At 51.0% G+C, this 13479-nt stretch overlaps 1 protein-coding gene across 1 annotated transcript; it reads left to right on the forward strand.

Annotated features, from left to right (window-relative positions):
• The first annotated feature begins 2589 nt into the window (after window positions 1-2589).
• On the forward strand, window positions 2590-12407 carry LOC147678684 (zona pellucida sperm-binding protein 3-like). The gene is made up of 9 exons (XM_086946623.1): window positions 2590-3009; window positions 6584-6702; window positions 6788-6891; window positions 7010-7187; window positions 8936-9083; window positions 9187-9278; window positions 9836-9966; window positions 10949-11020; window positions 12258-12407. The coding sequence occupies exons 1-9, from the start codon at window positions 2626-2628 to the stop codon at window positions 12368-12370; spliced, it is 1341 nt and encodes a 446-aa protein (XP_086802749.1). The 5' UTR covers window positions 2590-2625; the 3' UTR covers window positions 12371-12407.
• Window positions 12408-13479: the final 1072 nt, after the last annotated feature.

Here is a 13479-nt window from a genome sequence, read left to right on the forward strand (position 1 = left end):
CTAGGACAAAATGTAGGGTACAAATGACAACAGACTTACCTTTTACCTTCTACCTAAAAGAGTGACTGTAATGAATGAAGATTAGGATAAAATGAATATAAACATCAACGTATTTTCTTAGTAGTTGTTACATGGTGTGCTTGAGGAGTATGTAGTGATGTGTATTTAACAATGTATATATGGGCGAAGGACTTTCGTAGGTGAAGGGGACGAGGCAAATACTAGGGGTGCGCAAAAATTGCACAATTTGCATAATTACAAAAGATTTTGGAAATATTATGTGTAAATAAGCAAAATGCAAATTGGCATTTGATGCTGTATTTTAGCTTGAAATGCAAGGACGCATTTTGTGCACAAATATATCGCAGAAAATGCACGTGCCACAAACAGCAGCGGCGTCCATTTTGATGACTTAAGTTGCTCCGATGTGCTTGCGCTAAATGTTTGCCACAATGGGCGATAATCATGAGATGTGGCGTAGTAGCATAATTTGGGGAATTTCTAGTAACAAGCGCAACGCAAAATTACACAAGATGACCCCGGAATGACAGCAGTTTCGCCTAGTCCTAGCAAATATAGGGGCAGATTTACATGAAACTGACACATCTGTAGAGATGCGTCAGTTTTTCTGCACCAGCTCCGATACCCTTTCACCACCATGGATGCGCCGTATTTACAATACTCTGCACCATGGCCCAAGGATTGACAGATGTGTCAGAAATTCTGACGCATCTGTTGGCCCAAAAGTCACGCATTGCTGGAGTCGTGTCGCAAGCACGATGCAACTCCAGCGATGCATGTGGAGGCCTATACTTATTATACTGCGTCACTCCTTACGCCTGCTTCAAGCAGGCGTAAGGTTTTGACGCAGGAGGCCCCTAAAAGTGGCACAGTGAAATCTTGTAGATTTCACTGCATCACTTTTACGAGGCTTTCCTGCATAAGAACGCCCTCCCTGTATACATTATACCTGGCGCCGGTATAATGTGGCGCAGGGCTATACAACGTGACGCATCTCCCTAGATGTGTCACATTGTAAATTGGCCGCATTGTTTACGCCGCTACTGCGTCACAAAAGTGATGCAACGGCAGCGCAAAAGTGTTGCACGTGGCTTGTAAATCTGCCCCGTAGCTTTTACATATAGCGCTCATGTGCATTGGCCCCGAGAGCGTGTGAATGACATGATAGTGAACTGCAGATGCCTACGCAGCCCTAGTGAAGGCCAATATTCATTGGGAGTGCCACATTTTTTTTTTTATATTTGCAGCGCTCTCTACATGAGCACCAGTTACATTACAGAAGGACAACATTTTTCATTTTTGGTAAGCACGGGGAGATTAGGTGTTTTGCCCAGAATCACAGGATGTGTTGAGCCTACGCCGAGACTCGAGCCTGGATCCCTAGGTCTAGATCAGCAGCTCCAGCACTTAGATATTATTTGCTTGACTTTAAAACCTTGGTGGCAGATTTACAAGCCCCTTGCGCCTCCATTAGGCCGCCGTTGCGTCACTTTTTTGTGACGCAGCAGTGGCGCAAAACCAGCGCCATGCTGCGGGGTATTTACAATGTGACGCATCTGGGAGATGCTTCACGTTGTAAAGCACTGCGCAAGAAGTAGGCGTTCCTACGCAGGTGGGGGTTCCGGCGCAGGCTCGCCTCTTAAAAGTGGCTGAGCGAAATCTACAAGATTTCACTCAGTCACTTTTGAGCCCATGCTGCGTTAAAACCCTGCGCCTGCTTGAAGCAGACGTAAGGATTGATGCAGCATTGTGGAGATAGGGCACCCCAGAACCTTGCTGGAGCTGTGTCGGTCTTGCGGCGCAACTCCAGCAATGCGCCGCCTTTACGGCACAGATACGTCACGCATCGGTCCGTTTTTCCCCCATGGTGCGCCGCATTGTAAATGCTGCGCATCCATAGTGGCGGAGTGGTGACGCACAATACCTGCTGTATACCTGCTGATATGCAGGGATGCGCCAGTTATTGTAAATCTGCTCCACCGCTTCATCCGTTTATGAATTCTGACTACAAGTACCAGAATGCAACGAAAGAACCTGGCCTGAATGTGCCACTCGAGGGTTCAGAGCAGGTGAGCACAGAGCTCAGGGGTGCTCTGTCAATCACCTGGCAGGATGGTCTACAGCTGACCTCTGCATTGTTGTAGGCTACATGAGGGGGGCTGTCAGTCTGAAGAGTCACCCAGTAGGTTGGCTTTTGTTCCAGATGAAGGCTGTCAATTAAATTGTGGGCGAGCTTTAGCTCAAAGTGAGGGTTGTCAGTCAGGTAGGAGGTGGGCCTTTGGCTTCAATTGAGGGCTGTCAATCAGCTAGGAGGCGGGCCTTGGACTGGGTGGGGCTGTCCATCACACAGGTGGGCCTTGTCTCCAGGCGCTTGCTGTCAGTCAGCTAGGAGGCGGACCTGGGACTGGTTGAGGCTGTCCATCACACAGGTGGGCCTTGTCTCCAGGGGCGGGCTGTCAGTCAGCTAGGAGGCGGGCCTTGGACTGGGTGAGGCTGACCATCACACAGGTGGGCCTTGTCTCCAGGGGCGGGCTCGGGTCCAGGTGGGCCTTATAAGGCCTGTATGAGCCCCACTCTCTGAAGTGTCTGTTTGCAGGGCTCAGGATGCATACCGCAGGGTTCGTGGCAGTTGTAGCGCTGTTGGTCGCCGCCCTCGTGGGTCGAGGCGCTTCCTCCAACCCCTGGGAGTCGTTTCTCAGGAAGAACCCTCTGTCCTGGGAGTCTCTCGGGAGCCGCTTGGCTGCACCCGGCATCACCCTGGGCGGCGCCAATGGCGTGCGCGCAGGACCCTCCTACCGCCCGGTGGCCGTGCAGTGCCTGGAAGCCGACATGGTGGTGACGGTCCAGCGGGATCTCTTCGGTACGGGGAGGCTGGTCCAGCCGGGGGACCTCCGGCTGGGGGCCGCTTTCTGTAACTACAAGTCTGTGAATGCAAACAACACGGTCACCTTCCAGAGCGCGCTGCAGGACTGCGGCAACACGCTGCAGGTGAGTGCGGCCTCTGGGCGCTATCCGGGCTCTTGTTGGGTTATTTCGAGCGGTGTGTGTCGTGTTTGTGGGCCAAAGATGGCTTTAGGCCCTGCGGCCGCAGCGGAACATAACAACCTTCTAGTCACCCCTCAGAGATTAGACGTGCAGAGTGAGACCTGTTGCGCCCCCCCCCCCCCCCCTTACTGCAGTGGGGTACCATCACCCACGGGAGGGCCAGCTGTCCCGCCCTTGCTTGCTACCTTTCGACAAACTCTGCATCATGGTACCTGGTTTTGACACTTCCCTGCTTCTCCTTCCTCGGGCGATGCTGGAGTTCACCAGCTCCCCACCCTGGACTAGACTTTTGAAACCCTAACTTGCCCAAATCCCGTAAACTAGCGCCCCCCTCCCCCACAATCTTTGGACGGTGCTCCCCTTTTTTTTTTTTTTTTTTCCAGCTATAAAGTGTGGGGAGATTTTAAAGTGAAGGGTGACCCTCTTGCTGCTTGGTTCAGGGATTGTGAAAGGAACAGCTGTAGGATGCAGTTTTTTCGAGCCTATAACGAAATGAGACTGCCTGCAAAATATATCCCCAGTCAGGAGAGCGGACATGAAACGCATATTTTTATAATTCTGATGAAGGGTGTAAATCCTGTGCTCTGATTATGGCTCATTGTGGTCAGATGTGCAAACGATGAATATTCGCTGATTTCACACAATTGTGCGATACGTAAGTTTGTAGGAGTTAAACTGTAGGTCTGTGTAAATTTAGTTCCCATAAAAAAATGCGCTACCGCGCGCTGCTTCAGGATCTATATTGGCAGCGGCCTGCTCTCAAATGCACCTGCGTCCTGCTGAGTGGGCGTGGCTCACTGGTGTGTGGTGTTGGGATTTGTCACTCCCCATGACTTCAATGACGTTACACCGATGGCCGCACCCCCACTCTGAAAACTGTTCTAGCATCACTGTCTAAATCAAGCAAGGCCGATTAGCTTTGCCAATGTTTGTTGGCAGTATCAGATGAATAACAATATTGAGTAGCTAGAACTGGAACTGTTCTAGTTCTGAACGGGCTAAGTCACTTACTCGGTTCTGCAGCCGCAGACAGCGCACGTTTTCTTATACGTCTGATTCTCCATCTGCATGTTTGATCCTCTGCAGCCCCCTCACCCATGCACGTGCTTCATGTTTGATCCTCTGCAGCCCCCACCCCTGCACGTGCTTCATGTTTGATCCTCTGCAGCCCACCACCCCTGCACGTGCTTATCGTATCCGCTGTAAGCACTACATTTTCTTTTTCAGCCTGTCCATTTAAACAGCTAACTGCACTTTTCGTGCCCTGTTAAACACCCGCTGGCAGCCTCTTGGGGGGGGGGGGGGGCGTGGGGGGAGAATGGTCTACCGCCACATCTGGCCGTGCGGATGAGGTATCTTTGATGGGACATGCTGGGAGATCTTGAAACCTGGGAGGGCTGATCTAAGCGAAGCTTGAAATGCACATAGGTGGGCAGGGCCTTGACTAACGCTTTCTATTTCCAACCGCTTGAAGGTGCCTGTCCGTTTTTATGGACCGCCAGTCGAGGTCCCTTAAAATGGGGGACACAGGAGTGCGGTGGGGCAAGTTGCAAATGAGCCGGACAGCAGAATTGTGCGCCGCTCGATGCTTTGATACCAAGGTGTTGGCTGCTCCTAGAAGCGCATTATCGTAATCCAGGCGCCGGGTATCTAGAGCCCTGTACTAGAGACTTGCTATATCTGGTGGAGGGACCATAGTCCACCTGGGATCGAACAAATCTAACCCCAGATGTTTTTGCTACCTGATTAGGAGCGGCAGCTGGGCCAAGCTCAGTCAGTGTCTACATTTCCAGGCCTTTGTGTAAAGTAGAATCTCCACAGCCCCAGTCAAATGGACCGAACCCCTCCCTACAGCAGTCATCTAATCATCAGATGGAGGCGTGCAATAATGAAACCAAACAGCAGGTGTCAGACTTGCCAAGGCAATGTCCTTAGTCTCATTGTTAAAGTCCCAGCATGGTCGCCACGTTTAAAACAAACCAATTGGCCAACTTGGAATGGTAAAGCAATAGTTTACAGGATTCTATGAGGGTGTTCCAGTGACCATGGGATGTGACTTACTACTGAATAAATAAGCAAAAAGCAAGTGCCTATATAGGCGCTGCCTGGGGTGCTCTGGTATCAGATTAAGAAATTGATCTATAAAGAACTGAAGGGCTGTGTCAACCAATCTTGACAAAAGTTCATTCACTCGAGTGATGTGCTTGTGAACACTTAACGCGGGTAATCTCGAGGCAAGAGGGCTAATGACTGATGGGTTCTGAACAAATGCTGCTGTGTACCGAAGCAGTGTAAACCTCACAGGCCAATGAGAGAAGACGTCTGCCCCAAAGACCCTCTCTGTGGTTAATGTGTTATCTAATCTCTTCATTACAAGACCTGGCAGATGCAGGCCTTCCGAGGAGTCTAGCAAGCATTAATAGTGCAAGTCTTCTACCCATTGTATTAATTTTTTACAAAATGCCCAACTGCAGATCTAACAAGGCACAACACAATCCACCCTTAAAGGCCTATTGGCTCGAACATGTTGCCTTTTGTAGTAACTTTCATAATAAACGGATCAGACCCAAGGCTTGTCGCCAAATCCACCTCTGGCTTACTCTAATTTTGTACACTTGTTTAATTCTGAAAATGCTTGCTGTTGAACTGTTTGAAAGTTTGCTCTTAGTCTGCCAAGCAAAAAAATATGCCCCCCTCCCCACTCATGAGGGCCTAGCAAGACTTTTCTCATTGCAAATCTGTATCAAGATTGTCTGGATGGGGGGTGACACCAAAACCCTAGTCTATGGAAATTGGAGATTCAGAGTATAACCCTTGACTGTTTGCTGACTTGCGTAAGTTTCACAATCCATGTCAGCCCAACTGCCTAGATCGAAGCTTCTTATACATTTGGGTCTAACCTGTTATTAGTTGGTGACTGAAACGCTCAGACCTACTGTATGGATTGCTTAAACAGTAAAGCCTATGGAATGTTCATTAACAAATAAGGTCTGAAGCAGGGTCTAGTAAAGTGCAAACAAACGTGATACAACTATCGTTTACACGTTTTTTCATATTTTGTAGAAGCACCCGCTCAAATTAAGCTGCCTTGCTCCAGGACCACAATTTCTACCTTGAACAGTCTAGTCTTTAACCATTGGTTGACACCAAAGCTTTTATGGCCCTGTTGTATGTCTGTGGTATTTATATTGCACAAACCTAGCCAATGGCAGTGGACCGATCTGTAGGTTCATGGGCAAACCTATGATGGGCGGTAGCTGGGCTATGGATGCTTGGTGCACTGTGATTCTCTCAAGAGGCTCATCTTTCATAGATGGAGACGCACTGGGGGACAAGATGGATATGGGGGTGTTCCTGCTCTCTGCCCAGGCTACCTAGTGTTTCCTGGGCTTTTGCATTTGTTGCTTCAAGTCCAGGCTAGTGCTGAAGGGGGAGGTGCAGGAGTGCCCCCTGGGAGGTGCAGGAGTGCCCCCTGGTTCGCAGTACATTCATGCAGCATCTCCTTCCTGTCCTGCAGGTCACCCCGACCCTGCTGGTCTACAGCTCGATTCTGACCTACAACCCGACTCAATCCGCCAGCGCAGTGATCGTCCGGTCCAACCCAGTGTCCGTGCTCATCCAGTGCCTGTATCCCAGGTGAGTGGACCTTGCCTCGCGGCTTGGGCTCGTCATCTTCACTGCTATGGATGTAACTTGGCTGCTATGGTCTCTTCTCTTCCAGGGATGGAAACGTGAGCAGCAACCCCGTCAGACCCACCTGGATCCCCTTCAGCTCCACGGTGTCGGTGGAGAGCAGTCTCGTCTTCTCTCTGCGCCTGATGAACGGTGAGTTTGAATCTTGATAGTCATGGGTGTAGGCAGACTTGAGAGCCATGGGACTCTTGTGTGTAGAGGAGTTCAGAGTGTGGCCTTACACCTGCTGTGTCCATGTTCACCTTTCCAGACGACTGGTCGGCTGAGAGGACCACCACCACCTTCCAACTGGGCGACGTCTTCCACATCGAGGCCTCGGTGCACACTGGCAGTCACATGGACATGAAAGTGCTTGTGGACAGCTGTGTGGCCACCCTGACTCCAGCCAAGACCTCCAGCCCCCGATATGACATCATCGCAAACAACGGGTAAGGGCGGTGTCGCTTGTAAAACCATGTAAGGGCAGGGGCTGGAGGGGTTGAGTTTGGTAGTCGGAGACTTAACTTTGTGGCCAGTGCATGATCTGGCCAAGACCCTTCCTTGCTTTCAGTGGGAAGACTAGCTGCAGCATCTGGCCAGACTCTTCTGAAAGGTTGGTCTGGCAGTCCTCACCCACTGAAGGAAGTAGCATTAGTGGCAATTGTTCCTGAGTGCAACTAGTTATCTCTAGACCAGCCTTCCATCCCCTGGGTAAAAGAAGGGGTCTTCACGTTGAGCGCTTAATAGATATTCCTGGGGTCTCGGTTGCAGGAGAGGCCAGACTAGGAATGGGCCGGAATCCAACTCCACAGGTATCCATGTGAGGGGTGTTTTCTCTCTAGAGACGGGGTTCATCCAGAGTACTTTGGGGAACAGCTTGTACCAAAGAGATGCAGCTCCCTGTCAGGGGGAGGAAGGTCAAGGGGGGGGGGGGGGGGGGGAATCCGGGGGGGTGGGGGGTTGTGGTGATAGACCCTGCTGTGGAAAAAACACTATATATTTACAACAAGGGGTGGTGAGGGACAGAGTCTCTGAATTAAGCAGAAAGGGTCAAGAGATCAGGGCTAGATCCAACACCGTTTTTTAGCTCACTGCACCATCCCAGTTTCAGAACCTGGCTGTATGCAAATTAGTCTGTTCCTGTCCCAGTGCATGATGGGAACAGGACAAACCAAACTACAGAAGCCAATTCTTACACTGGGAAGGAAACAAGCTCCCGGGGACCGGTTTCTGGCATTACAGCCGTCTTCGGCCCGGCTTGCTTGAATCCTGATGGTGCAATGAGCAAGGGACTCACATCTGAGTATACCCTTCCACGCTTGGGGTGGACAAAAATATTTACAACAAGGGGTGGTGAGGGACAGAGTCTCTGAATTAAGCAGAAAGCTCTCACCCAGTCAAGAGATCAGGGCTAGATCCAACACCGTTATTTAGCTCACTGCACCATCCCAGTTTCAGAACCTGGCTGGAAAAAACACTGCCAGTTGTGTCGGGGGCCGGGCAGCACCGGACTGAAGTCCAGGTCACTGAACCCCTAGTGTCTTCGTTTGGGGTGGAAGATTGGTCTTATGCACCAACAGCTGGAATCCATCTTTGGACCGATGGTCGCGAAGAGCCCACCTTGACCACTCAGGAAGTAACTTGGGTTTTTAAACGTCTGCCAGCTGCTCTAGATCAGTTCTCTTAAGATCACTTTGCAATCTTTGCTGCTTTTGATCAGTTGAGTTTAGCCCAGGTTCTTCCATATCAGACAAGTGCCAAGAGGCCATGGTTACAAGCACTTTAGAAACCAGATTGACATGAGAAGGTGCTGTGAATAGCGACCTAATTGCCCACCCCAAGCTTGAGATTCCTTGGACCAGACTGATCTTGCATCTGCTGATGCCCAATGATCAACTCCTTCTGCCTCACATCCGGCTAGAAGACTGGTGCATATTCTGGGATTAATCTCATAAAAACTTCACTTTCTGTCTCAAATGGCCTCCATTGTGAAGACTCGTGTGGCTGGTAGATCTACTGGGAGCTAGGTGCAAGCCGGAACCTGTCCTTTGCTTGGGGGGAGGGGATGGAAGGGGGCCAGACCCCCACTCTTCCTAGCCTGCATAGGGCAGTGTATCTAACTCTGCATGTTGGGCACCTCTCTGCCTTCAGGAGTCCTGTCTTGGTTGGGTGACGTCACTGCTGGTCTTGTTTCCAGGTGCCTGGTGGACGGGAAGCTTCCGGACTCCTCCTCTGCCTTCCTCTCTCCGGACTCCTCCTCTGCCTTCCTCTCTCCGCGGTCCCAGCCCAACAGGCTGCAGTTCACGGTGGACTCCTTCATTTTCATTGGAGACTCCAGATCTTTGGTAAGATGGCCTTGTGATCTGGAGGATGGCTGCAGAGCTTGGCCGTCCCAGGAGGAACCCTGGACTCTGTCCCAAACCTGACCTCTGACCTTGTCCTTTCCAGATTTACATCACCTGCAATCTGAAGGCCGTGGACGCCTCCGCGGTCCCAAGTGCGGAGAACAAGGCGTGTTCGTACAGCCACGCTGGCGGCAGGTCAGTGGGGTGCTGGTGGGCTTTGGGCTTTGGGTGGTGGGGGTGGCTGGTGGGCTTTGGGTGGCTGGTGGGCTTTGGGTGGCTGGTGGGCTTTGGGTGGCTGGTGGGCTTTGGGTGGCTGGTGGGCTTTGGGTGGCTGGTGGGCTTTGGGTGGCTGGTGGGCTTTGGGTGGCTGGTGGGCTTTGGGTGGCTGGTGGGCTTTGGGTGGCTGGTGTTGCTGGTGGGCTCTGGGTGGTGGGGGTTGCTGGTGGGCTCTGGGTGGTGGGGGTTGCTGGTGGGCTCTGGGTGGTGGGGGTTGCTGGTGGGCTCTGGGTGGTGGGGGTTGCTGGTGGGCTCTGGGTGGTGGGGGTTGCTGGTGGGCTCTGGGTGGTGGGGGTTGCTGGTGGGCTCTGGGTGGTGGGGGTTGCTGGTGGGCTCTGGGTGGTGGGGGTTGCTGGTGGGCTCTGGGTGGTGGGGGTTGCTGGTGGGCTCTGGGTGGTGGGGGTTGCTGGTGGGCTCTGGGTGGGCTCTAGGGAGACTGGTGCTGCTCCCCTCCATGCAATGCTTCTCTCTTCCAGCTGGTCTCCTGTAGAAGGCTCCGGTGGTATCTGCAGCTGCTGCGACACCAGCTCCTGCGTGAGGAACCTTGGGAGCTCCCGCTTCAGCTTGCACAGCCGGCGAGCGAGGAGAAGCGAGGCTGCTAGATCTGGTAGGCTCATTAAAGTGCTTTCTGATGTGAAGGGACATGGAGGCTTTGCTCCTAGTTTAAGATTAGCTTATTGTAAATTCACCCTTTTTCTGCTTTACTTGGCAAGGAGTTAAGTTGCCAAAGTTAACCCTTGCTCCAGTCCCTGTGTATGATGCGGCCAGATGTGTGAGGTGCGGGGGGCGCCACACATGCAGGGCTCCATCATACCCCAGGGCATGGACCACAAACTACCTTGCCTCGTCAAACCATTGGTATGGTGAATGGGTATCACCAGGAGTAGTGTGTCCGTCTAATCCAGGACCGCCACCCCCCTCTGATCCAAGCCCTGGGTCCTTCCAGGCTAGACTATGGGAATGCGACCCTCACAGGCACCGAAGTCCCACTTAGAACCACTCTAAATGCAGTGGCATGGATGGTCCCTGGTGTCGAAATACTATTGCATTACCCCACGCCCCCTCGAAGGTGGCTCAACTGAAGCTGGCTGTCGCTGCAAAACTTCTACACCAAGACTACTTATCTCACCCAGACATGATCTCCTCAATAAGGACCATCACCCTCTGGACAGTAAAGCATAGCGCATTTAGGAAATCTCCACTCTATGTATAGATGGTTTTTCTCTATACACCAGATGCAACGCTCCACTGTTATTTACATTTACTTCTTACTGTGATGTCACTGCCAGTCAACGTTGGCAAGGTCTCTGATCTTGCCACTTTTATATAGAACTCTCAATGGGGCATAGGTCTAAGGTGATCGCTCACACCTGGCTTGTTCTTCGGACGGCATTGGCTCAAGAGGATGGTAGCCCACACCTGATTATGGTTGGAACAGTCACATGATGTGCTTAAAGAATGCAGGTGTTAATGTGCCAACAGTATCTGGGATGGTTGGGATTAGATTTCTGCAAAAGCATGGTACAGTCTGGGAATGTAGCTGCTGAATCTCCACTTTGTTAATGTAACTTTTCCCTCCCCCTTTGCAGAAGAAACTGTTGCGGTCTTGGGACCTCTGGTCATCGTGGCAAATGAAGGAAAGGGCAGCATGGTCTTAGAAGGTAAGATCCTGTTCTTTCAGCTGGAGTGAATGTGACTAGTTCCTGCCCTGAAAAGGAGTGTTCCATTATAGCACCTAAATGATGGAATATTTGATTGGGTTCTGGAGTGGCTAGTGTTGACCAAAAAATTGGTTTCCTCTGCTCCCCTGACATCTTTACTAGGCCTTAACTTTGTATATGGTCGTGCACTGACATTTCAGTCTTCCATAGCATTTCTTAAGCTCAAGTCTGGTTTCTGGCCTTATAGGAGAGAACCTCCAGACTGCAGCTTTGGCTTGATGGATGCTCTGGCTGCAGGAGTTGGTTGCCCTGCAAGCATCTCCAGTGCTTGACTCGCCCCTACGCTGCAGTGAGGTCTTGGCCAACGCCTCTTCATGCAGAGGGCACCGGCTTCGGTTAATCTAGGAGCCTGTAATGGGTGGGGGGGGGGGGGGGCGGCAGTGTTTGAAGCATAGGTCTTAAACAACTGGCAGTGTTTGCAGCAAGAGCTGGGATTCAAGGCAGCCGCCTTAGGATGCCTTCACTGGCACAAAGTTAGGATTAAAGCCACAAACACTAGGTGGGTGCAGAAATGAGGTCTAATCTGGTGTTGTCCATATTGCAGATGACTCCACTGTAAAAGCATCATGTGGTTAAAGGGTAGTGTTCTGGCTTCCTCTTTTAGAGGGAAGCCACATGCTCCAGCTGAGTATAGCATGGCCTGGGTGCAGTGGTGTGGCTCTTCAAAGTTGTGGGGTCTTTTTTTTGGGGGGGGGGGGGGGGGGGGGGTTCTCAAACCATGGAAGAGCCACTGACTAGCATTGGTCAATGCAGACCTCTTCATTTGGCCAGTTTTCCATAGTCCTGGTTTGAATGGCTAACTATTAGAGTGTGAGTGTCTTAATTCCCTGTAGATTGACTTGCATCAACAGATTATCACTGCACCCTAAATATTTCGAGGGGTTGATCCTGTGTAGCCTGGCTGGTCCACCGACCTCTTGTTCCCACTAAATGAGAAATGCCAGCAAATTCCTTGTGTTGAGTAACTGGGTCTGTGGTGGGTAAACTGAAGTGGGTGGGAGATTAATTTCTAATGTGGATCATAAGGCAAGACCCAACAGACTAATGCAATCTGGTCAAAATACCCCTCTGTTGCTGTTGAACTCTGGGTACAACTTGACCTGTTGGTGCAACAATCCCACAGCTTGCGTGTGGTGAGGTTTGGATACAACTTTTAACACTGTCCTTCCTCTTACAGGTGAAGAGAAGGAGCCGTGGTCTGTCCTTGGACTGGGTCTGGTGGGACTTGCTGTTCTCCTGTCGTTTGTCACTTTAGGAGCCGTGGTTGTGTACAAGAGATGTCGCGACTAGTGTGTTTGGATTTGTGCAATAAAAGAAGAAAAACGAGTGTTGGGTTTGTTTCATCATTCAGGCTCTGCCTGGCACATGGCATTGTGTCTGTGGTGGGTGGACTTGCTGTGCTCGGAACACAGGATGTTGGGTTGGATACTGGGGAGAACCGGAGCTTCTGAACTAAGCAATCGATGAGTGTATGGTCTCTCAACCCTTATCAAAGCATGATGGGCTTCTGTGGTCTGGACTACATATGGGGAGTTTCACAGGCGGACAAGAGGATGGACTGCGCAATCAACCACCTGATTTTCAGGCGCTTTAGGCCATCAGCAGTGACTGACCAGCAATGGCAACTGACTTTAGATGTGTTTGACCTTTCTGAATACTTGTAGGCAGATGGAGGTCATAGAGTAAAGGACTGGAGTGACACCTACTAGGGAGGCAGGATCGGGCTACATTACACCTGCAGAATAGATGTGCCTATTCCATTCATGCACGACATGTTAAATATTGTGCTTGTGTACCATGAACCAGTTCTCACACCAATGGCGTCTGTGTCCTTGAGGTTCTACTTGAATAAATCCTAATCTTCAATGCTGGCTGAAATTATTTAATCTTGGACATAAGATTAAAACCCAAGTGCACTCCCCTTCGCATACTGCAGATTGCAGAGGTATTTTTAGCTCCTTCTAAATCCAGAAGCTTACTTTCAATTCTACCCATTTAGCTACACAAGATCAGAACTATAGCCCCTTTGTTGGACAAACTCTAAGGTACCAAGTGGTCTGCTGACGTTAAACCGAAAGCGAGACACATATGATGGACAGAATGCAGAACAAAGCATTCACCCCCGTCAAGAGCAGAGTTAAAGCCATCCTTCTTGCACTTGTCCCCCTAAGTGGGACAGGTATGCCCAGATGTGGTTCCCATGCCACTGGAGTCAAGCTATCCTGGCTGAGGGGTGAAACTCCGAAACTGGGCCTAGGATGCTTGTTTACAGTCCTCGGAGGTCCTGGATGTTCGGGCTGGACTGCTCCCACTGGGTGCAGGGTCAAGACTGATTTGCACATGGCTAGATTCAGGTTTGAATGTCGAGCCCAGAACGATGGATTTCCTGGGGTGGATGT

The sequence above is a fragment of the Lissotriton vulgaris genome, chromosome 12, assembly GCF_964263255.1.
Source record: "Lissotriton vulgaris chromosome 12, aLisVul1.2, whole genome shotgun sequence".
Lineage (NCBI taxonomy): Eukaryota > Metazoa > Chordata > Amphibia > Caudata > Salamandridae > Lissotriton > Lissotriton vulgaris.

Bases quoted from the DNA above. Each gene is read 5' to 3' on its own strand.
- LOC147678684 (XM_086946623.1), top strand. From the start codon at position 2,626: ATGCATACCGCAGGGTTCGTGGCAGTTGTAGCGCTGTTGGTCGCCGCC. The intron at 9,084-9,186 runs GTAAGATGGCCT...TGTCCTTTCCAG, and splicing joins TTGGAGACTCCAGATCTTTG to ATTTACATCACCTGCAATCT. The intron at 9,279-9,835 runs GTCAGTGGGGTG...TCTCTCTTCCAG, and splicing joins TACAGCCACGCTGGCGGCAG to CTGGTCTCCTGTAGAAGGCT.